Raw genomic sequence first — 24,334 nt, 5'->3', positions numbered from 1 at the left:
CATTATTGGTTCTTATTAGAATCCAAACGCACTGCAAAACGGGCTTATATGTAATTAACGGTAGGAACTGATGTCGATATGGACGATAAAATTATAAATTACAAAGTAGTATTCCTGAAATAGATTCGTAGTTAAAGTTGATAATATGTTGTACAGCTTGTGAAAATTCTAAAAGAAAATTGCTGCAACTTCCATCATTAATATTAGAATAAATATGTATAGAGAAATCGTTCTTCCAAAATGGACTATTCCGATTCCTCCTTTTGCTCGATAAATATAAAAAATTGCTTCACAGCCTAAATGTAATGTGAGTGCCCAAAGACAGCGTAAATAGTGTCTAGAATTTGACTTGATATATTACATATATAAATAGTTTACAAATGCATAATTTGAGATTATAATTAGTAAGTGGGAGATTAAGTTAAGAAAAGATTTCAGGGAGCAATAAGCACCACTTTGATTAGCAACGATATTAATGTATTTTCTTATCCTCACTGTATTTGCAGATGTTAAGTAGCTCCTCGAATGACAGGAAGCCCACCTGGCATTAGGATAACTTTAGGAGGAGAAACTGTATAGACTCGACGGCAAAGTACTCAAGTGCAGTTCGGGCAGGAGAGTGGAGCCGAGACGCCCGATTGAATCTCACGATAGTTGTGGACGTACCAACCCCAGCAGGACCTGCACGGACCCCACGATCACTCATTTTTGAGCCAGCAGTAAATTGGACTTGGTAGAACTATGTCTACAGCAATGAGAACCACACTGCAGCCAGTTCCTGAAGCCCTGCCAACCGAGAGCGTTTCGAATGGCACAGCAACCACCGTTGCAGCGTCATCGGCCACTACTTCGAGTGTCACTGCGACGCCTCCTCTGGCGGCCGTCTCAAGCACAACCACCTACGCAAACAACTCGATCAGCACATCCTCGCATTCTGTCAAGGATCAGCAGCAGCAACAGCAGCAGCATGATTCCGCCAATGCCAACATTGTTTCACTGCCACCAACGACAACGTCTGTAGCCAGCACGACGGTGATGCCCATCATAACGTCCTCGAATGCGGTTATCAGCAACAGCCCTGCGGCTGCGCCAACGCCTACGGTGACGACCACCCCCGTGCCGGGTGCGGTGACTTCCACGCCCGCTCCCGTGCCTGTTTCGGTGTCCGCTGCCTCGGCCACGGCAAATACAAACCACTCGCACCAGCACAGCCATCAGCACCACCATCACGTGGCCAACAACATGACCACGGACGGTGCCAGACTCTCAAGCAATAACGCCACTGCTGCGGCATCCACGATCAACCACCATCACCACCACAACTCTGGCACCGGCGTGGGCTCGGCCGTGCCTTCCTCCGTCAACAAGAATGTTCTCAGCACACACTCGGCTCACGCCTCTGCCATCAAGCAGCGAACCGCATCCGCCAAGGTGAGTCTCATCCTCCTCTTTCTGTAGCTTTACCTGTATCTGTTACCCGTCCTGTTCATCTACTCGTTCGACCTTCTCCCTGTTACTCAGAGTATTGTTCTACTCAGGCTTGGGTTATTATTCCCTGTATTGTCCATTAATTAAGAGTCAAATGTCCTATATTCTCGGCGGAAGGGGAAATGTTTTATACTCGTATAACAATCTAAGATTGGGTTTGTGGGAAAAAATCATTTGTGAAAGTATCATGGAATATTCCGCCCAGATTTGAAACCTTTCAGAGTGGTTCACTCTGTCTGGGAAAACTGTCTGTTGTGCAAGTCCCACTACCACTCAGTACTCATATTTCCTTTAATCATCTTTCATTATTTTTCTAAGGAAGCCTGTTAAATGTTGATTATTCGGAATATAGAATATTTGTGTAAATCCGGGAAAGTTAGAGTATCGAAAATGTTCTACTTATCATACAGACAGTGGTGGAGAGTGGAAAGGATAAGGAAGATATACAGAAATCAGCATTTGTTACCTTCAAATAGTGTTGGGTAACTGCAAAAGAACTCCGTTAATCTTCAAATTGAAACTTTAAAGAGCTTGAGAACGATTAGGAAGGTGTAGGTGTGAGGTGTGCTAATGGTGAGACAGCGGTGAGATGAAAAGCCAGCTGGAGCCTTAAATGTGGATTGTTTGTACAAAATATATAGACATGCTAACTACAAATCAAAACGCAAAGCAAACAATCTTTAAACCACTTTGAGTTGGAAAGGCACATACATACATACATACTTGGAAAATATAACAAGTGAGTCAATAAAACAATGCACACCTTGTCCATTCAGAAACCACATTTATTATACTTAAATCGTCAGCTGTGTCGTAGATAAAGCTTCCAACTCTTTTGCTGGGGGATCTACGGCACTCTCAGAGAGCCGCACAAGCATGTAACTGTTTTGATTTCCATTTGGTGTGCGTTATCCACACATAAACTACACATTGCATTGCATTTGTACTTAGATATTTACATGCAAATACATAAGCTTAACAAGCTGCCTTTTTCGATTACGATAGGTTGTGTGTGTGGGCTCGTGATTAACTGCTGGAATATAACCGTTCCTTTGCCATTCACATTGTTCGCTTGCAAAAAGCTTTTGCAAGCTCAAATCCACTCTTTGTTTGGAAGCCAAGTTTAAACTTATGCTTCCTCCTACTGCTGAAGATCCGTTTGAAGCATGCCAAAGCTTCCTCTCTCTGGCTGTGGCTCTCTTACTCGCTCTATCACTCACTGACGAATATCTTATACTCGCATTATTAACAGTGTGTGCGTGAGCATGAGACCCACACGTATGCGTTGTGAATCACCTGCAGTTTACCTGCGCCCGTCTCCGAAGACTGTGTGTGTATAGGGTGTGTCGTGGCTGTCTTTGCACATTGGACGACCCAACGAACTGCCGCTCTGAGTAAGCCCCCGCTGCAGAACTTTTGCGAAAACACAAACAAGCCCGAAGCTCGCCACAATAATAACAGTACGAGCAACAGTCGAGTCGAGTCGCCTCCACAATTACAGGCCACAGCCACAGCCATAGATACAAGCGATGGTCGAAAGCTTGTTTTAGTATTAAGTTCCACTTCACTCGTGTGGTCACTGTCGTCGTGTTCGTCGCGCCTCGCCGTGCCGTACCGTCGTTGTTGTCATTATCCGTCGCGTCGCTGCCTCCCCGACGACGATCCGACGATATCATGGTGGTTATCGCCCAGCGATGATTTGACTGGAACTTTTTAGCATTATTCGCATTATACGCGTTTGCCATTGTGACCGTTATCGCGCCGAGCACAAGGGTAACGGGGCGGGCGTTACGTCAAATAAAAAATTAAAAAAAGATTGCAAAAAATATAAAAACGAAACGCAGCAGCAGCACCCTGCGCTCTCCGGTTAGTGGCTGCGCAGTTAGTCAGCGATCTCCCCCAGTGGCAAGAGTAATCCAACAGCATCCGCGATAGAACTTTATACATAACTACATTACGACTGTGTTGGACAATGGCTTGAGATGACATCAAGGGCAGCAGGACGGGCGTTTGGAGAGGGTGGGATTGTGGGAGTCACAAATACACACACGCACGTGCGGACTTGTTTAAAAATAAATTCGGTTAAATAGTGTTTAATTTATAAATTTCAAATGTATGCCAGTGTGTGCGTGTGTGCGCGAGAGAGTAGAGCAGAGCACAAAAATAACAAGGCAATAACAAGCAAGACTTCCAGTGGAATGAGTAAATTCAGCTGGAAAGTAGCTTTACAGCCACTTCATCGCCGCAGATTCAATAAGAAAAGCCAATTGGGATGATAAGTTAATTTAATTATAAAGTATAAAAAAGTGACATGGTGCAACAAGCGAGCAAGAGAGAGAGAGGGAGAGAGAGCAAGAGCAAACGGCAGAGAGCAAGCCAAAAGAACGAAAGCGGAATGAAAATGAAATATGAACAAATTCCTACACACACAGATAAAGATACACTACTGCAGCAGTGAGAGAGAGCGAGAGAGAGGGAGATGGATAGACAACAGCGGAAAGCTAGTGTGTTTGTGTCTGTGCGAACAAGTAACGCTTTAAAAACAACGTAAACGAGGTAACTAACAGAAACAGCAGCAAGTTAGAGTGATAGATAGATAGAGAGAGGGCTGGAGGAAGGGAAAAACAAAAATAGCTTTTGCCCCCAACGTGTGGGGCTTCATCGTTGTCTCTCTCTCTGTCTCTCTGTTCCACTGTGTCTCCGCGTTCGCCAGTGTGGCAGTAGTTTTTGTTGTTGTTGTTGTTGTTTTAGGTCATATACTCTCTGTATCTACGTTTTCGCCTTCGGTTCGGGCGTGCCGAGGCTTACGTTCCACACTAGACATTGAAGCTGCTTCTGCTACCGTGTGGATCGCATTTAGGCGACAGTAGAAATTATGGGGAATGCGTCTTGTACACACAGTTACGGATATGTAAAGTGCGATAACTGATAAGAAGCAGTTCCCTCGCCCTGCCTCGTTTACGCTCTGCTCTGTGATCTCTGTGATACAGGAAGGTAATCTAGATATGTAAATAAAATGTGCATACACTAGTAGACACTCGTATATAAGAGGCGGATCAGACAGGAATAATAAAACTAAAGACCAGAGTATAGGCTGCTACTGCTGTTATTGTGACTGTGACTGGGAATGATGACTGCAAATGCGACTGAAACTGAGACTCGCTTCAATTCTCATTTATTTGTGCTGTTAATGCTCTAATAGAATTAAACAAGATGAACTTTTGAAAAGTCGCAGCGACAAAGCTACGACCGACCGAATCGTGATTGTGCCATACAGACGAACAAATTTATCATACAATAACATAAAATAAAATACAATACAATACTCGTTGTTGTATATACTAATGTGAATACACGTTTAAACGTAGTATAAATATAAATAAATCTGGAAAAGGGCCCTAAATTCTGACATACGACGGAACACTGTTGCTGTTTTGTGGATCTGTTTGAATCTCCGGGAAAATAGGAATATGTGTCACAGTTTCATTGGAATTGGGACAAAAACTGCAGCAACAAGAAGCGACTGCGAATATCCGTAAGGCATAAACAACCAATTCAGCGGATCAGTCAGGCCCGGCCAGACCTTTGAGAATCAGTTGGCTAACAAAGAAACCAAGCTCCCATCATGGGGCAGACCTCGAGTCACCGGCAGACCCACTCGAGCAGCCACAATAATAACAATAAAGAGGAGACCCTCACCGCCGGCAACGACACCGCCACTGCAACATTACAATTTGGCAACCGGCGCACATCGGGGCGCAAATCCACATCGTCGAAACATTACACAACACTGGTGCAGCCGTTACGCAAGGACGAGCTCTCCCTCTTGCGCGACTCCCTGCTGCGCAATGGCAGCATTATGCGCAAGAACATGGGAGATCCCCAGCGCCGGCCAGTGACGATCAGCGAGCTGAAGCCACAACCACAAACGGCCACCTCGTCGAGTGCCGCCCACGGAGGAGTGGAGGATAGCAACGGGTCGGTAGTGCCGCAACCCGGGGAGGCGGCCAGCAGCAGTACCAACTTGATGGCCTTCCAGGCGGAGAGACCGGTGGACCGCAGCGCCAAGACTGACGATCTGGCCGCAGAGTCGATTACGGCTCCCAAGGAGAACCGCAACGAGTTCTACATTGTGGGCGACGGTTACCACCGGACGGACCACTGCTACTTCCGCGGCCCCAACGGTGATTTTCACAAACTGCCCTCGGACTCATTTCACAAAATGTCCGAGGGGTGCTTTGTTCGCATGGCGGACGGGGTATTCCGTCGCCTCGAAGTGCCCACCAAGGCGCAGATCTCGCGGCGCTCCTCCAGGGCGGAGGACATGGGCGGTGGCCTCGATGCCACCAGTGCTACCAGCGCAGCCACTAATGTGAAGAGCCAGCTGATGAAGTTTCTGAAGCGTTCTAAGAGCCACACTCCTGCCACCATTGCCAAGCTGCAGAAGGACAAGGAGGAAGCCCGTATGGAGCGGAAGCAGCGGCTCTCCAATGCCATGCGCCAGAAGAACCTTGCAGCGACGACTGCTGCTAGTTCCAAACAGAGCCATTCATCGTACGGCACCGCATCCGGTGGCGGACCGTTGGGCAGCCGGAACAACAAGATTGTGGTGACCATGATTGAAAACGGGGGACTGCCAATTGTGGCCACCAGCAAGGCGGAGCGACCCAAGGCCAAGGATACGACATCTTCCAGTGACAAGGCGCGCGCCTCTAGGGTATGTATACACAGAGTCTGGGGGACGTACATATCTAGTTGAGGGTATGATCTGATTGCTGGGTTTATTATTCTTAAGTCTCGGATTGCAAGTGGGCGCCACACCCACACAGGCACACCGTTTGATTTCTTTATTTTTTCCCCGGAAATATACTCATTTGTTTGTAATCTTGTCCCCAATGAGCAATCCATTCATTTTTCCCTAAGCACAGCATTTCCTATACGAAAATTGCAATTCTCAGCCCACCCTGTCGATGCATTCATTCAATCTAAACGTAATCGCCTCTTTTGTCGCCGTTTTTCTTCACATATGACAAAGTTTCTGTGACTATCATCGGTTTTGGTGTTTGTGTGTGTTGTTCGTGCCGTGATAAAAATTGAAACGATTTTCGTTTTGGTTTAACCAACATTTCTATTATTTTGATTATGGCTTTTGTTTTATTTCAGATTTTTTTGTTTCCCCCCTCACCCACAATTAGATTTCCACCTTACCCAAAAATACGAGCGGAAATTAACATTTGTTTTTGCTAATTGCACACTTGACCTTGACCGGGTTTTTTTTATTTTTGAGCTGATATTGGAGAGTAAAGTATATTGATTAGAGTGGTGGTAGCTGGGTTAGCTTTTAGTAGGTTCAATAAATGATCGTAGGTCATACGAATATTTTGGTAAATGTCGAAAACGGGGAAAGGATTAGGATATTGTCGGTAGCTTTCCAGAGATTATAGGGTCTTGGAGTCGTAAGTTGGTTTCCTTGTTTAAAATGGACTAAAGAGGCAAGTTGCTCAATTGCCTTAATTAATACAAACATGTGTGCGATACTAGACACGAGAGTAAAGCATACCCAGGCTGCACTTGTGGGTTGTTAATTAACTGAAATTCCCGTAACGACGAGTTTAAGGAAACTGTTTTCTGGTATCCAATTTCTTTCAAATGAAATCTTTGTGTACATATCCATGTGTTTATGTATGTAAATATGAGAATACACACGCCTGTTGTTGAATACGCGTCTGTTGAAAGTTTTCCCGAGGAATTTGAACTCAACTCTGGAGTTGCATTGCATTTCTAGAACTCGTTCCTCGGGTGTCTGCCTCTGTCTATGTTTACCTTTTCCATTATATCACTTTACACATTTGCATCTCAATATCTTTTGCTGTTGTTCCTGACTCTACTCTGGCAGAGGGTCTTATGAGTCTTCGCAGAATAATGCAATCGATCAGATTGCTTTTTAAGATATGAAATAAACAAATTTTGCGAATAAACATAATAGGAGTAGGTACATATTTAGTAGAATATCCGATTCGGAGTGGTTTTTTCCATTATATCACTTTACACATTTTTATCTCAATATCTTTTGCTGTTGTTCCTGACTCTACTCTGGCAGAGGGTTTTATGAGTCTTCGCAGAATAATGCAATCGATCGGATTGCCTTTTGAGATATGAAATAAACAAATTTGCAATTAAACATAATCAAAGCAGGTAGTTAGTAGAATATTCGGAGTGGTATCAGTACTATTAAGTACTGATTGCAAAACTCTTGTTTTGAGGTTTTATATCATTTACAAACTGGGTCATTTCCCTCGACCTGTTTCAGCCCATAATCTGGGGCTGGTAGTCATGTGGTTGGGATCAACCATCCAATCCCACCCTATAGACATTGAACAGCAGGTTGCATGAGCGTGTTAGATCAGGCTGAGCAGCAACCATTTGCATAACACGAAGATTTGCGTCAATCATTGGAGGAGCCTCAGACCAAGACTCGAATTCGCTGAAAACTGCTCTCAGTAATCTCTCGCTCTCTCTCTGACTCTCTACTGCTCAGCGTTACGCTCAGGTGATATCAGCTGCACACAAATACACATAACGCTCACATCCGCACACACTCTTAAATCAGCGCTCCAAAACGGGGGCTCTCTGTCGAGATACTTTTTTGGGGGAATGATGGGGGCCTGCAATGTGTCTGTGTGTGTTTTTTTTAGAGAGAGAGCTGCCCACTGAATCCATTCGCGTGAGTGTGTATTAAGGCCGACGTCTCTGCCTCGGCTCGGCCGCCATTCTACGATGCCTCTGCCTGTGCTTTGGAGTACTCGCACTCGCTCGCTCACTCGCACTCCAGTTGCTGCTGTTGGTTCGTGTGGCTAAAGTGGCTATTGCTCTTAGCTCTTGGCTGCTGAGCTGTCGTTGTCGTTGTCGGTTGTTGCTGTGTTCTCTGCTCCTCTGCTGTCCGCTGCCGCCTGTTGATTGTACGAGTAGTTAGTTGGCTCTGGGGCTGGCGGCGCGTTTACGTCAGAGTTACACACGAACGGATGGAAGGGACGGACGGCCGTTAATAAAGACAAATAAATCTAAAATATAGTACTGCCTTCCCTACCCCTCTGCGCTGGGTAAATGCAAATGCAAAGAACTTTCGAAAGCCCCGCGTGTGTGACTGATAAGATAACTGCGCGAATAAAAAACGAAAACGGGATTTGTGCGAAAAAGTGATACTCGGCTCCCTAATAAGGGGAGAAACATAAAGAGATATCTATATATAAATCCTAACTGTTATAAAGAAGTGAAAAAGTCGGCTTAATTGTCTAAAAAGTAGTTCATTTGCTTTCGACTCTTTGCCTGTGTGTTGGTGTAAAAGCTGCATTGGTGTTAGTTCTGATATGTGTGTGTGTGTGTGCATTGGAGCTTTTCAGCTGCTCACTGAACCAAAAATAAGCTAACGAACAAAACGAATTTTAGTTACTTGTATGTTCATGGGGATACATAGATAGACAGATAGTTAGATCCGAGGCATTGCAACTATTTGGACAGTAATTAAATCAACAACGAAAAAATAGAAAGAATAGCGTTCAGGCAAAATGAATCATAAAGCGAAAAAGAGAGCTTGAAATGAAACACCAGTGGGAGAGGGAGAGATGTAGATGGAGGAGGGGGAGGGTGACACACACAGTTGAGCTGAGAGCATCTCAGCTGGGCCCCCACATTAAGAGAGAGAGAGAGAAACGAAAAGCCAACATACAGACACACACACGCTCAGGTAACAGCTTACGGCGCAGGTGTGTGCGTTGGCCGGAGCGTGTGTGTAGCTGTTTCTCTCTATATCTCTCACTCTAGCTTCTTCTCTCTCTCCACTAACACATCTATGGGCATTTCTTTCTAGCACGTATGTTGCTTGTGTTTATTTCAGTGTCACCGGGGAGACAGATTAGCTCTTGTCCGCCTTTTGTCGTAAATATTACGCTCACAGCAGTTTTTTTTGTATACATTAGCTATATATGTATATATGTATTGTGTACCTATTTATACATACAGTTGTGTTCAATGAAATAGTAGTGCCGCGCCACACAATTTTCACAACTATTTTTTAGACCCTTCCAGTCTTTCGAATTGAACAAGTGATACCTTTTTGGAAAGCCTGAAATGTTCACATTAGAAAGAAAGAAAGAATCCTGGAACATTTGCATTCCATCTTCTTGTTTTACATGACTTTAGAAAAATACCCATGAAAACTGCTGTTCAATAAAATAGTAGTGCTGGGTGCAAGTATTAAACAAAAATTAAAAAACAAATTAAATCAATTCAAAAAAGTTACCATCAGTAAGCTTTGTTTATATATTGAATATTTTGATGAAAGAAATGTTTGAATATAACGGTACTTTTGTTTTTGGAGCGTACAAGTAATCAATGAACGGTCCAATATGGGAGACTTTAGAATTCGACTAAAAACTAAAATCAGGAGGTATAATGAAATTCAAAACTAATTTGAATGTGCTTTTACTGTTATATTAAATAGTTTAAACTGAAAGAAGCACCCTGAAAAATGATTTTTTATGCGAAAAAATTGTCTTTTAGTATATGGTCGAAGATGGTTGAAGGCAAGACCAAGGTCTTCAATATCCTCAAAAGTTATGAAAACAATTTTATATCGCTCTGAAAGTGTTTTGATAGTTAATACACGACTGATTACACATTATTTAGTTGCAAGAGGTCCCCGGAAGCTACGCGTTTGAGAATAAAAGCACATGGGTACACGACTCATCTTTTGAAAAATGAGGACATGAGGCATGTGGACTGGGCCGTGTCACAGTCCGAAAAATACTTTTGACAAATGAGTGTAAAGTTGTTTTATATTGTAAGGAAGACTCAAAAGAATATGTTTGGCGTTCACAGATATCTGATAACTGCCCAAATTCTTGAAAAAAACAACATTGGGCATGTTGGGTTGACCCTTATGGGCTACAGCCCATATAAACTGTTACTTCCTAGCCTTATACTGACGTATTTCATAAAGTGGTGTGTGCCAACATACTTTTTAATACAATACAGTAATATTACTATTGAAAAATGCCTATCAAAAGGATCTGTCATCAAGATAATGATCTGAAACACGCAAGAAAGCTCGCTAGGAATGGAATTTTATCCGAAGAGGTCGACACTTTTCCATGTCTTGCTCAGTCTCTAGACCAAAATCCCAACGAAATCTTATTGTAAAATGTGAAATGTGTTATTACTATTACAAATCCGTCAACCAGAGCACAGTTTTGCCTAGGTGTTTAAGAATTATAGTCTCAGATCTTATTTAAGCTTGGGCAGTACCTTATTTACACATGACAGGTGGGCGTAAGGCCATAGTGAAAACAAATTTGATTAAAAACTACATATTAAACCTCAAGAAACATATAGAACATGAAACATATGCATTAATTCCACTTTCGTATTTTATTTCGATTTTCTAAAAAAAAACTACTATTTTATTGAACAGCATTTTTTATAGGTATTTTTCTTAAGTCATGTAAAACAAGAAGATGGAATGCAAATGTTCCAGGATTCTTTCTGGGTTATAATGTGTACATTTTAGGCTTTCCAAAAAGGTATCACTTGTTCAATTCGAAAGACTGGAAGGGTCTCAAAAATAGTTGTGAAAATTGTGTGGCGCGGCACTACTATTTCATTGAACACAACTGTACATATGTACGGATGGAAGTTAATTCATTTTCGAGGTTTAAAATGCGCCGCAACTGCGACACGTGTGTGTTTGTATGTGTGCGGTTTGGTGTGTGGCCAGGCGACAAAACAAACAAAGACGACTTTGAATTTGTTCCCGTTTACCGATCATCATTTAGAAAGCAACTGTAAAGACACACATACGGACAGACACATAGACACACACTCAGGTGTAAAGTGGAGTATAAGTGATAAAGTAAAGTGAAGTAATTAAATAAAGAGCAAAAAGCCAATGTTCTCAAGCGAAAAACTCTAAAATGTCAGTCGTAGACAAGACACACACACACGATTCCAAACAAAGACGACACCCACACAGGTGCACTGGCATGCCGAAAGCAGAGAAAATAATCTCACACTACCTCCTCCCCTTAACCCTCCCCCTATCTAAACTTACAGTGTAACAAACGCAAGTGTGGCCAGCCGACATAAAAGAACAATAGCTACAAAAGCTAAAAGAAAAAGTTGTGATCTCTCCGACAAGTACTTACTTACATGTGTGCAGTGCACCGTACACACAAACACACTCTTACAGAAGACAAGAAATACATAAAGCAGGCAGCAGGTGAAGCTACAAGTGGAGCTACCGTTGGCGAAGCAGAAACAGCAACAGAAGCAGAATCAGCAGCATAATGGAAACACCTGACCTGAACCGTGGCGATACCACACGGAAGAGTGTCCGGCTCTATGCAGCACGCAAGGGGGCGGCCCCGGCGCCGCCCAAGCTAACCGTACCCCTTACCGCTAGCACCACAACCACCTCCAGCAACAATAACAACAACAACAACAACAACAGCCAAAGCCAAAGCAATGAAATCTTGCCGGAGCGTGAGAGAACTCTACTTGCCAGTTCGCTGAGGGCTCCAGCTGGTCCCAGCCACAAGGATCTCGAACCCGATCTCGATGGCAGCGTCCATGTGCAGCCCGAAGACAACGGGGACGGGTTGGGGATTGTGGAGCTGCGGCGACGCGATGCGAAGCCGCCCCTGCCGCGTGTGGCCGTCTCCGCCATGCCGACCCTGCACCCACAGCCCAAGGAACGACAGAAGCCGCCGCGCACCCTGATGACTGCCGAGGACGATGTGGGAGTGACCTTCGCCCTGGGCTCCATAGAGAAGCACATCCACAACGTCGAGGAGAGCTTCAAGCAGCAGCAGCACCAGCAACAGTCACAGTCTTCGATGGACGTGATGAAGATGGAGATAATGCGCAAGCAGAGCAAGCGGTACGGCGAGACGGAGAACCTTCTAAGGTCGGGCATCAGTGACATGTCGTCGGAGAATGACTTTCAGTACCTGGGTGGACGGCGTGCCGAGCTCGATGACAGCAATGAGCAGATGCTCTCTGAGTTTCAGCGGGGCAGCGACGGCCGCAACTCCATTGGTGCATATTCCAAGAACACGGCGGTCGCCTCTAGTGGCTCCGGAGCCGTCAAAAACAAGCTGGCACGCACCGCCTCAGACACCAAGAACACGGACACAGTGCTGGCCATGCGGGCCACCCTAAAGCAGAAGCACCAGCATCCGGATGAGAAGCAGGCGGCTCCGGCCTGGCGCCCAGCTGGGACGGCACCCACGCCTGCTGTGAGGACCTCCACCAGCCGTGGAGGCAGCAGCAACAGCGTTGTGGATGGCATCACTTCGTCTAAGCTGACTGCCACCACGATATCGGCATCCAAGCGCCGTGAGGAGAACTTGCGCCAGTTCGAGGCGATACTGGCACAAAAATCCCATCGTCATGCAGCGGGCGGGGCTGCCGGAACTGGGAGCGGTGCCAGTTCCAGCTCCAAGCGGCGCTCGGAGCGGCCCATTGTGGCACCCATTCCGCCGTACAGCTCGATCCGTACCGAAGCTGTACCCAGTTCGCACGCGGTTCGATCGAGCGTGGATCCGCGCCCCGGATCTGGCTCCAGCTCGGGGTCGGCATCTGTGACGGCTGCTCCAGCTGTGGGACACCATCGCACAACTCCTCCGGCACCCAATGCAGTGGTGAACCGCAGCAATGCGTACAGCAACCATGCTGCACAGGTAAAGCCTCCCGACCGACCACCCGAAGAAGCACTTAAACCGATCTTACAAACCCCTCCTTCTGTCTTATCAATAGTAACCAACCAAACTAGTCGGGGGTAACAGATCTTTAAATATTTCCTCCGACCCCATAGAGATTTGAAGAGAGTTAAACTAATCCATATCTGTCTTACTCTTCCAGGGTTCCCCGAACATGCAGATGCGAAGCAGTGCTCCCATGCGATGGCGCGCCACCGAGGAGCACATTGGCAAATACAAGCTGATCAAGACGATCGGCAAGGGCAACTTTGCCAAGGTGAAGCTGGCCAAGCATTTGCCCACTGGCAAGGAGGTGGCCATTAAGATAATTGACAAGACCCAACTCAATCCTGGGTCACTTCAGAAACTCTTCAGAGAGGTTTGTGCTTGCTAGTCCTTCCTTTAAATGAATGTCCTCTCTATCAAGCACTTATTTTCTCTGCTCCAATCCCGGGATAACACAGGTTAGGATAATGAAGATGCTTGACCACCCCAATATTGTGAAACTGTTTCAAGTAATCGAAACGGAAAAGACCCTGTATCTGATCATGGAGTACGCGTCGGGTGGCGAGGTCTTTGACTATCTGGTACTACATGGACGCATGAAGGAGAAGGAGGCACGCGTTAAGTTTCGACAAATCGTCTCAGCTGTGCAATACTGTCATCAAAAGAGAATTATACACAGGTGAGAGTCATATGCGGCACGTCAAATGAGTGCAAAAGGTTATAACCTTTTATTCAACAGGGACTTAAAAGCGGAGAATCTTTTGCTGGACAGCGAGCTGAACATAAAGATAGCTGACTTTGGGTTTTCCAACGAGTTCACTCCCGGCTCCAAACTGGACACGTTCTGCGGCAGTCCACCGTATGCGGCCCCAGAGTTATTCCAGGGCAAGAAGTATGATGGCCCCGAGGTGGATGTGTGGTCGCTGGGCGTCATCTTGTATACTTTGGTGAGCGGTTCCCTGCCCTTTGACGGCTCAACATTGAGGGAGCTGCGCGAGCGTGTGCTCAGAGGAAAATATAGGTATGTAGTTCGTATAAATTGAGAATTTCTAAGTACAGTTTTTATAACCTGAATGTCTGGTGCTTTGCAGAATCCCCTTCTATATGTCGACGGATTGTGAGAATTTGCTACGCAAATTTTTAGTACTGAACCCCGCAAAGCGTGCTAGTCTAGAGACAATCATGGGCGACAAGTGGATGAATATGGGGTTTGAGGACGATGAGCTCAAGCCTTATATAGAGCCAAAAGCCGATTTAGCCGATCCCAAGAGGATAGGTAAGACGGGTACTGTATACAAAATTCATTACTAATATTATTAACGATTTGTGTGTGTGTGGAGTGGAGTTCTGCCTGCCAATTTGTTCTTTTGTTTGTTATACTTATTATGTATCTGCTGCAATGTAATATTACTAATATCATTCGTTACCCAACCAACTTGGTTTATAATTTCGTAGTTTGTAATAATTGTTCACGGATGTTCCCCAGTGTGGCCCCAGAGCAGAGTACCAGCAGCTGTGTGCTGTTGTTGGGCTCTGGCAAAGCGATGGTGGGATGCGCCAGTAATGCCTCCTTGATCTTGATTTTCGTTTTGTAAATTCTCAATCACATAGCTGCGGGGCCACAAACCGGTGTCAAAGGTTCGCTCTCGATTCGGCGTAGTGCCTACAACTTGATGTTGATGGTGAATTTTCTGATTGACGAACGGAAGCCAACCCAAAATGTATGCAATCCCGTTGGGAGAAACACTATCTACGTCACACAGCAGACAGCCCCTCGCATTAATCGCATTAATCTCTGTTCTATTTACCCCCACTTGTGCCTTCTTCTTCCTTTGCCTCTGCCTCGCCTTCTGCTCCGACAGACCGACCGGGAGGAGGCGAATGCCAAACGAGCTCAAGAGAATGGAAAGTGTTGAATGTTGACACGGAAATGGTTTTTCCTTTTCTTTGGTTTTTCTTTTCTCGTTTCTCGTTTTCTTTTCTCGCATCTCCTGTACATAGCATAGCATAGCTGTCCTTTCTGTATGCACACACCACACACTTAGTAAATGTTTATCGATGTACGAGTTGAAATATGGGAAATAAATGCATTTCTCCCAAGGGATGAGAACTGATGTGTGGTCTTCTACTTTCGAATGCGAGTCGAGGCGTAAAGCTGTGAATATTGAGTCCGGTTTGGGGTCTGCTGCAAGTCGAATGTCAATCTGGTGATGCTCATTAGCTAAATATCGTTTGTTTTGCTCGCTGCATGGCTACGGCTACACTTACATACATACAATCTATGGCTGGTGCGCCCCATGCTCCACGCTCTGTGGTATGGGAGCTCCTGGCTGCAAACGTAATGATTTTGCATGCGATATCTAAATGTACTACATTATTCCCACAATCCATTCAATGATCATCCTACTCACACTTTTCCTGTTTGTCATTTCGCGTGATGTACAGAAGCTCTGGTCGCGATGGGCTACAATCGACTAGAGATTGAAAACTCGCTCTCGCAGGTGCGCTACGACGATGTGTTTGCAACGTATTTGCTGCTGGGACGCAAGAGCACAGACGTAAGTGTGGTGCGGCATATTCCCGATTTTCCATGTTGCCTCATTCTTCCCTTGTCTCTCTCTCTCTCTCTCTTCTGCCCTCAATGCAGCCGGAAAGTGATGGATCGCGATCGGGCTCCTCACTATCACTGCGCAACATCTCTGGCAATGATGCGGGCGCCAATGTGGGAAGTGCGGGCGTGCAGAGTCCCACACATAGAGGGGTTCACAGGAGCATATCGGCGTCTAGCACTAAGCCTAGTCGTCGAGCCTCGTCCGGTGCGGAAACATTGCGTAAGTCCCGTCAAGGGGCTAACCGTATATCATGTACAATGGGACCCATTCTAATAAGTACCTCTGCTCTTTCTCATCGCAGGCACTGGACCGGCAAATGCAGCCGTAACTGTGGCGGCCGCGGCGGGAGCTGTGGGTGCGGTGAATCCAAGCAACAACTACAACGCTGCAGGCACAGCGGCGGATCGTGCATCAGTGTAAGTTGAATATGCAGATTATGGACACGCCAATTGTTTTGCAACATTATTTAATTTCCCATTGCAGTGGCAGCAATTTCAAGCGCCAAAACACCATCGACTCGGCCACAATTAAGGAGAACACGGCGCGCTTGGCCGCACAGAACCAGAGGCCAGCTTCGGCCACCCAAAAGATGCTCACCACGACAGACACAAGTATGAGGATTTGATCTAAAGTTTAGCATAGTTCTATCTAACCCGTTCCATTCACCTTAATCCGCTTGCAGCTCTGAACAGTCCCGCCAAGCCTCGTACGGCAACGAAGTATGATCCGACGAACGGCAATCGCACGGTGAGCGGCACTAGTGGCATCATTCCACGCCGCTCCACAACGCTCTACGAGAAGACCTCGTCGACGGAGAAGACCAACGTTATCCCTGCAGAGACAAAGTACGTGAGACCGGAGCTTGCCATTTGTTTGTGCCAACCGTTGCCACCCTGGGCAACAGTAGTGCCTTGTTTTCTTATGCTGAATTAGTTTTCCTTACTGCTGTATCGAATCCCGGTTATTGTTTGCAATGCCATATGTAATACCCTCGTTTTGGCAGGCGCCATTTAGTTGTTCAGTTTGTCGTTAGTTTGTGGAGCCTGTCCTTTATAGTTTTGTCTTTGGTTTGCACGTCTTCCCGTTCATGGAACCGCTCGGCCTAGAAAGCATTAAGTCTGCATATTGGCCGATGGTGCGGTCATGCAGTGGCGTGGAATTGGCGACAGAACCACAAGAACAAATTCCCAACCCTCGATAGAAACGTAATCGTATACCGTCACGCACAATTCAGTTCTCTTTAGTTGCCGTGCAGTCAGCACAATTCAAAAGTGATTTCGTTTTAATTTCACGTTCGTTTCATTTGGTTCCATTCAAACCGAAAAACCTTAACCTATCAAAAGAATACCGAATCAAATCAAAACCCAATCACTTGCAATACAAACGATACCTACAACCTATTTACGATTACGATTCTACCATCACTATGCACGTAACCAGCAGCGGATCGGCAGCTCCCGCTGGAAAAGGTCATACGAAAAGCGCGTCTGTATCGAGCCCTCGCCCCTCCACAGACGGATGCGTCTCAGTCTCGAATGACCCGCTCGGAACGAGGTATACACTTGTCTAATTAACAAACAAAGCAAAAACTGTATACAACATTTTGTTACTTTGATTATCGGATTATTTGAAACTCAATTACTTCTTATCATTTCCAAGATTGGCTGCCATTTGATTTCTTTTTGTGAGAATTATTGTGCATTTGGACATTCACATCGACACGTCCCCTTCATAAATCATAGTTTCCATATCAGTCACCAAGAGCTCTACCGATTTAGTTTCCAATAATATTAAAACAATGCCGAAAGCACTCATCCACCCACATATAAACCTTCGTATGCATATGGACCTCCGATGTACAGGCAAAGCAAAATCAAATTCTTTTCCAATAATTATTTCTAATTCCTAGAAAATCAAGTCAAATACCCAGCTTTATATAAACTTAACTTTTGATATATTCTGGAGGTTTTGTAAAGAATTCAAGTTATGGCTTATCCTAATTAATAATTTAGTCTATCTGTCGTTTCCCTTTTCCCACTTTTGGCCAATTAATATCCATTAGCAAGGCAATTAGAGCGAACCGAATCCCAGAGGCTGACAATAATTCTCACCACTCTAAATTTAAACCGAAAATCCAAATTGAATTAGATAATTCGTGCTGTGCGTGTTGTCTGAGACTCGGCTGTCGCAAGTAGTAGATATCTGTCTGTCACATGGTTCTGTATAGATATTTCAGATTAGGATTGTGGAGCGATACCAACAGCGAGGTATAACCGTTGTATGTCTAAGCGCGTGTTCTGGGATCGATGAACATGTGGAGATCAAGCCTACATATATACATAGAATGCATATATGCCTGTTTCTATAAATAATTTCAGAGTATCTATTTAATTTGAATATTATTAATGTCTGTTGACTCTTCTATTATTAGTATTTATTGTAGTGTTGGCCTTTTCTTGTTTGGTTCTCTATTCTTTTTGTATACTATTTTCAATGTATTTTTATCGATCTAACCATTTGATCAATTGAATAATGTAAATCTCTTATCTTTTCATGTTTTTTACAATTTTAAACATTGTCTGTTTACAAAACAAATGTCTAATTTGATAACTACTACACTACCACATATGTACATCCATTCTTTGTGGCGTTCTATATCCGAAACAACAAATAACACCACCAACCACCACCTACGAATCTGAATCTGAATCTGCAACAACCTTCTTCGTCTTCCTATCGACGCTCGCCCAATTATTGTATAACTCTACTACTACTACTACCTTTTCGTTCGTAATCGTAATGCAAATTGAAAACCTGAACAAACAAAAAACCAACAAAAATTCAAACAACTAAATTCCATTTATGTTCGTAAATGAAATGAATTTTGGTTTTGAATTGAATTCAATTTGGATTCGAATCGAATCGAAACAAAATCGAACAAATTTGGTGAGTGAATATCCAATCTTACGTTAAGAGATTTTATATTGTGCCTCATTTAACCAAGGGTCGTGAGCGTCTCCATACACACACACGCTTCAAGTAATCCTAGATTACAGAGAATTATTTAATATATTTTAATTGTAACATTCGCTAACTATGAATGATCAGTTGTTTTGGGTGTACGGAAAACGATTGCGACCCTTCTCCCCAACATATACAGATACAGTTGCTATTTATACTTAAGTGTGTACAACTAGTGTAGGATTTGGCTTATTTTTTACCAATTTATGTTCGCATACTTTCGCATAATTTGTCATTCATCCGAACGAGATTAAATTCGCGGCGATGTCAAGGCTACGACTACTGCTTCTTTCCCAGTAATTGGTGGATAGCATATCCGAATAGAATGTCGGATCGGTATTGCTAGGGTTACGAGACTGATCAAGTGAATAGTTTTTTATTTCGTATACGCATTGGGATTGTCCAAACACAGAGTCGACACTCGGCAAAAGCGGAATATCTGTATATCCGTTTCTATAAATTCATAATTTCTATTGTTTCCGTTTCCTCATGCATGTCTGTCCTCGTCAGTCTAACTCTATTGACTCTACCATCGCCCGTAAATTAAATTTTCTCCATAATTGTGTGTTTTTGCGTTTTCCCTATTAAATGCTTATATCCCTGATTTATACTCGATTTGAAAAAGCTTGTTATTGTGCTGCTGTTGTAACCTTATGTACCTGACTGATCATACTAACTATATGCTCTCCAATGTACGACTTCGATATGTCTACTTCATGCGTAGTTTCTTCAACTGTAACTCTAATTGTTAGCTGAATATATCGAATATAAGAGATGCAGAGAGACCCGTCTAAATACTGTCGAATGTATCTGTTGTATCCGAAGTACTCGAACGTCGTAAGCATGAGTCATCCAACCGCTTTCATGTAGATCAGGAACTTCTCATACATTCATATGTATATCTATTGTACCTGCTCTCTCTCTCAGCTTTCCAACGTACTGCATTCTGGCATTACCACAACTCCTCTTATCTATATTCATATTCATTCAGGATTTGTTGTATCCAGCATAATTAATAAGAATCGTATATTTAAGTGCTTGTCTTCTTGAGAAATTTACATGATCTATTTTTATTTTTTCTTTTCATTTTGTTTATGTCTACGACGTGATTGATAAAACAATATATTATCAAATATATATAAAAAACCATCAACTTTTGGTTATCGCCATCTATTTATCACATAAACAAAAAACAAACTGCTTGATTCGCGCTGTTCTGAACACCCACCCGCCTGCCGCCATCCTACATACATGTCGTCATTGCCAAATACCAAAATCAAATCGAACCGAACCGAATCGATATCAAATACAAATCCAACTCCATCAATCGATAAATGATGCCCAAATCGATGACAAAATCGTCACTGGATGGGAACGAAACTCCAAAAACCCAAACCGAACTGATACGAACCGAATCGATGATGATGATGTGCGCCGCTCTCTTGAAATAATCACCCGAACCCCGATACACGATACACTCATCCAATCATTACTCATCCCATATTACGTTCAAACACTCACCCTCGAACGGTTCTTGTACAAATGATTACACAAACAAATATTTTATGGAAAACAACAAAAATTAAACGAAAACCAAATCAACATTTGTATACTGATAAAAACATATTCGTTCCCTGAAATGCGATTCATTGGATTTGAATGTACTCCGACGAACCGATTCGAAACTGATTTGATTTCCATTCATACCTATGTGTGCATACATATGTATTGTACTTGTACATATATAGTCTGTTCGATCGACTTAGAATGGCATCGGCTGTTAAATCAAGCAGACACTTTCCAAGGAATGTTCCATCACGTTCAACCTTTCACTCTGGTGAGTTTTCTGTTCACTTATTTTTATTAGTTTTAATGATAATAATTTAATTTTATCCACACCTACTAAATCCAAACCCAGCCCAAACTCCCCGAAAACTAGGCTACTTGTGTAAATCCTGCATAGTTATCGTATGATTATCGATAATTGAAACGATTTCTCACTTCTCATTCGATACCAATAAAATCCCGCACTGCACCCCCACATCCATATCAACATATCCAAGCGCGCTCCGATTATTTTCAGTTTTCAATCGATTATCTAGTTATCGACTATCAAATCATTTAGCTGAATGTTTATTTGTGTTATTTATCGTACCGTTACGTACTACAGTACTATATACCGCACCACATCGCTTATAATTTCCGCGATCTGTTGCACACAACTTCCATGCACGTTTGTTTGTTCGTACGTATGCCTTCTATACTTGAACCTTTCCCTAATAACCCCGCCCCTGCCCATACCGCCACTCCTGTACATATCTTTGTGTGTTTGGAAATACAAATGGAAAACTATTCATAGCAACACAAAATGTTAAACGATAGAGTCTTATAGAAACAGAGACATTTTTCTGTTTACATTCAGCTACCGCGATACCCATAAATCGCTTATAAAAAAAAAAACACATATATATCAAAACTATTGTTAACTACCATCTGGCATTAATACCACTTGGGGCAAAGTGCACTGGGAGCGCCGTTGCACAGTGCACTTTGTGCCAACAAAATGGGACATATGTACATATGTACATACATATGTTCGTTAGTGTATGTACATAAAATCCATGTATAAACATCGTAACGATCGTATCCTAATACATGTGTACGTACTTGTCAGTATTACTAAGGAGTTATCCAATTCGTAGATTGTGTCTCGTGTGCTGCACAATGATGTTCGCTGCTAATCTAAATGATCGTTGCTCTCCACAGGTCAAACCAGAGCACGAAACAACACGGCGCTGGAATACTCGGGCACAAGTGGGGCCTCCGGCGACTCTTCCCATCCGGGGCGTATGAGCTTCTTTTCCAAACTCTCCTCACGTTTTAGCAAACGGTAAGTGCCAATCCAACCAGAATATGTATCACTCGAAATGCCAATTTGATTTCTTCAGTTAATGGAATATTAGAAGAAAAGCAAATGCAAACTGCAAATTCGAATTTGTTTACCTTTTTTAATCGATTTTCGTTTATAATTTCCTTCCTTTTTATAAGTACATCATTTATTATTTATCGTTTCCGTGTTTATTTACTCTGTTTTCGTTTGTTTCTCGTGTATTTTTCCTTGTTTTTCATTTTATGTTTCATATATTTTTTGTTTCGTTAAATTGCATATCTGCAGCACACACACCCATGCGCGTATACACCTATTAAAATGTATTTGTTTATGACACATGGGTGTGTGTGTCTATGTTCTGTACTGTACAAAGTCCATTCTGCATATCAATTCTGTCCAAAACGAGTTTTTGCTCACCCCAAGCCAGCTCCAAGTTATCGCTAAAAAGAAACACATTAAGCATATGACTACAAATATTTCATAAATGTATCTTGAATATGCGGGTATTGACAAAGAAACCTTGGCCTTAGGAGGCTACTATTTTTACCTAGTGCTATTATTAAAGGAAAGACCTTGATCAATCAATCAATGATGCAGACCTTCGGACAGGGAGATGAAGATAGACTGCGGACAGAACCTGTTAAAAGCAAATTGGCTAAAAACCGTCTTAAAATTATCTGGCACTGGGAAATTCGATTTTGTCTGTTTTATTTCCGCACAAATCCCTGGAAATCCCACAAAATACAAATTGTTGACATACAATAAACGATAATCACCTAATTTTTTTAGATAAAAGATCATCTATGTTGTGATTCGAAAGCTGAGAGAATCCCAGATAAACGTAATTCGTTGATAGTCCCAGATAATCGTCTGAAACGCACTGTGTATATGGCTCTACGTGAGTCATTAGTATTCTGTAAATGCACTAACATTTCTGTGTATAATTTCTGTTTTGTTTAATGTCAATCACGTGATGTTTATGCAAGTTCGTTCGTTTGGCGCTTCACACAATCACCAACAAGTATCGCCATTGTTAAGGTCCACCAAACTGCACAACCGAAAATGCAAAAGATACCGAGAGAGAGAAAGAGAAAGGGCCAGAGACTGAGGGGAATCCAAGTTGGAATCCAATGAAGGTGTAGATGAAGTCTTGCGGCGATCACGGAAACCCATCCACTTAACCGACATTTCCCATTAACTTTTTACTGCTACTTATGCACATGCGCTACAGTTCTGACCGTAGGAAATAATAACGTTACTAACAACAACCGTTCTAAACCGTTGCGTTGGGTGGTTCGCGGAAGAGCACTCCACTCCACTCCCAATTTGGTTGGTTGCATGCAAAGATTTGCCGGTCAAGATTTCATTTAATTAAATTTGAGTTTGTTTGAAAGAGGAGAGAGGAGTTGAGTTTCTCATGACTATGAAATGGTTACTTATTTTCCACTAATGATATGCACATTTTTTGTATATGGAATTTTAATTCTGGTTCCTTTTCTTTTTTGTTGCTTTCTTATTTTGTTTATTTTTTCCATTATTTTGAACTGAAAGTGTTTCAGAATGAAAGTATGTATGTACTACTATATGTGTACGAGTATGTACCCGAACATTTAACACAGAGCCTAACGTACACGCAGGACATTTGCTTAAGAACAGACTCAAAATTCGTATATGCACCGACACGAACCAGAGGCACGAACTCACTTTGTTTTTGTGGTGGATCCTCCGTTGGTTGGGGGTCCATTGGGTTCCGTGGATCTGCGTAGCTGTGGGGGTGCATATGCCAGTTTGGGGCTGGAATGACGCATGCATTTACTTGCTAATACATTTGTATTCCTACTCATATTTAGTTAGCATTTTTACGTACCATATATGTATACGTACGTGCGTACATACTATGTATTTACTCAGTGATCTCCAAATGATTGTGTGTGTGCGAGTGTGAGTGTGTGGCTCGGCTGTAGTAACAATGATTGAAAAAATAACTGGCAATCGTTCGGGATGATATGCCGATGTGTCAGTGCCTGCCCTGTAATCAAAAAAAGCTCCATCATAAAACGAAATAATACGATATGTTGACTGCCGAATCGGTTGCAAGACTCTGTATCTAAACCTAAACCTCTGAAGTACAAATACAACAAAAATACAAACCATACATACAATAGGTGCAATCACGTGTAATAGTAATAGCAAACAGAATCCATGACAAGAGCCGAACTGCCAACGTCTGTCGTCTGTCGCTTCCTCTCTACGCTCTCGAAATCTCCGTCACATCTATAATTTGTTTACTCTTGTTTGAATTTATAATTTCAATATACATGTATGTATGTATACTGTTACATACGATATGCATATAGATATTTTGTAGTAGTTCCAAACCAATCCTGTATACCCACGTTTGCTTTATACAACTCTGTACTTGCATTAAATCACCACACCGCTAGGAAGGCTCCTTTGTACTCGTCTCTTTTCCTTCATTTGTTAAATACATGATCAGTTTAATTACGATTACGATTACGATAATGCTGTTGATTATTTAAAAAAAGACAATGCGAAATGTACAA

At 43.1% G+C, this 24,334-nt stretch overlaps 1 protein-coding gene across 21 annotated transcripts in view; it reads left to right on the top strand.

The window, feature by feature from the left end:
- LOC117892655 (serine/threonine-protein kinase MARK2-like) overlaps positions 1-24,334 on the top strand; it is a 30,080-nt gene that overhangs the window by 2,761 nt on the left and 2,985 nt on the right. Inside the window, exons 1-14 of one of the 21 annotated variants that reach the window (XM_034799028.1) lie at positions 8,113-8,787; positions 11,596-13,223; positions 13,405-13,620; positions 13,706-13,926; positions 13,987-14,268; positions 14,339-14,532; positions 15,693-15,805; positions 15,895-16,078; positions 16,161-16,275; positions 16,343-16,470; positions 16,542-16,704; positions 17,300-17,413; positions 20,674-20,717; positions 21,647-21,770. In XM_034799028.1, coding sequence (XP_034654919.1) covers positions 11,829-13,223; positions 13,405-13,620; positions 13,706-13,926; positions 13,987-14,268; positions 14,339-14,532; positions 15,693-15,805; positions 15,895-16,078; positions 16,161-16,275; positions 16,343-16,470; positions 16,542-16,704; positions 17,300-17,413; positions 20,674-20,717; positions 21,647-21,770 — 3,293 coding nt within the window. In that variant the 5' untranslated portion in view covers positions 8,113-8,787; positions 11,596-11,828. Of the gene's footprint in view, positions 1-506; positions 1,432-4,883; positions 6,206-8,110; positions 8,788-11,595; positions 13,224-13,404; positions 13,621-13,705; positions 13,927-13,986; positions 14,269-14,338; positions 14,533-15,692; positions 15,806-15,894; positions 16,079-16,160; positions 16,276-16,342; positions 16,471-16,541; positions 16,705-17,299; positions 17,414-20,628; positions 20,718-21,646; positions 21,771-24,334 lie in introns of those variants that run through there. The other 20 variants (XM_034799023.1, XM_034799024.1, XM_034799027.1 and 17 more) reach the window with 20 other exon arrangements.

This window comes from Drosophila subobscura, chromosome E (assembly GCF_008121235.1).
Source record: "Drosophila subobscura isolate 14011-0131.10 chromosome E, UCBerk_Dsub_1.0, whole genome shotgun sequence".
In the NCBI taxonomy this organism is placed as follows: Eukaryota; Metazoa; Arthropoda; class Insecta; order Diptera; family Drosophilidae; genus Drosophila; species Drosophila subobscura.
This window is presented reverse-complemented; position numbering and strand designations above follow the sequence as displayed.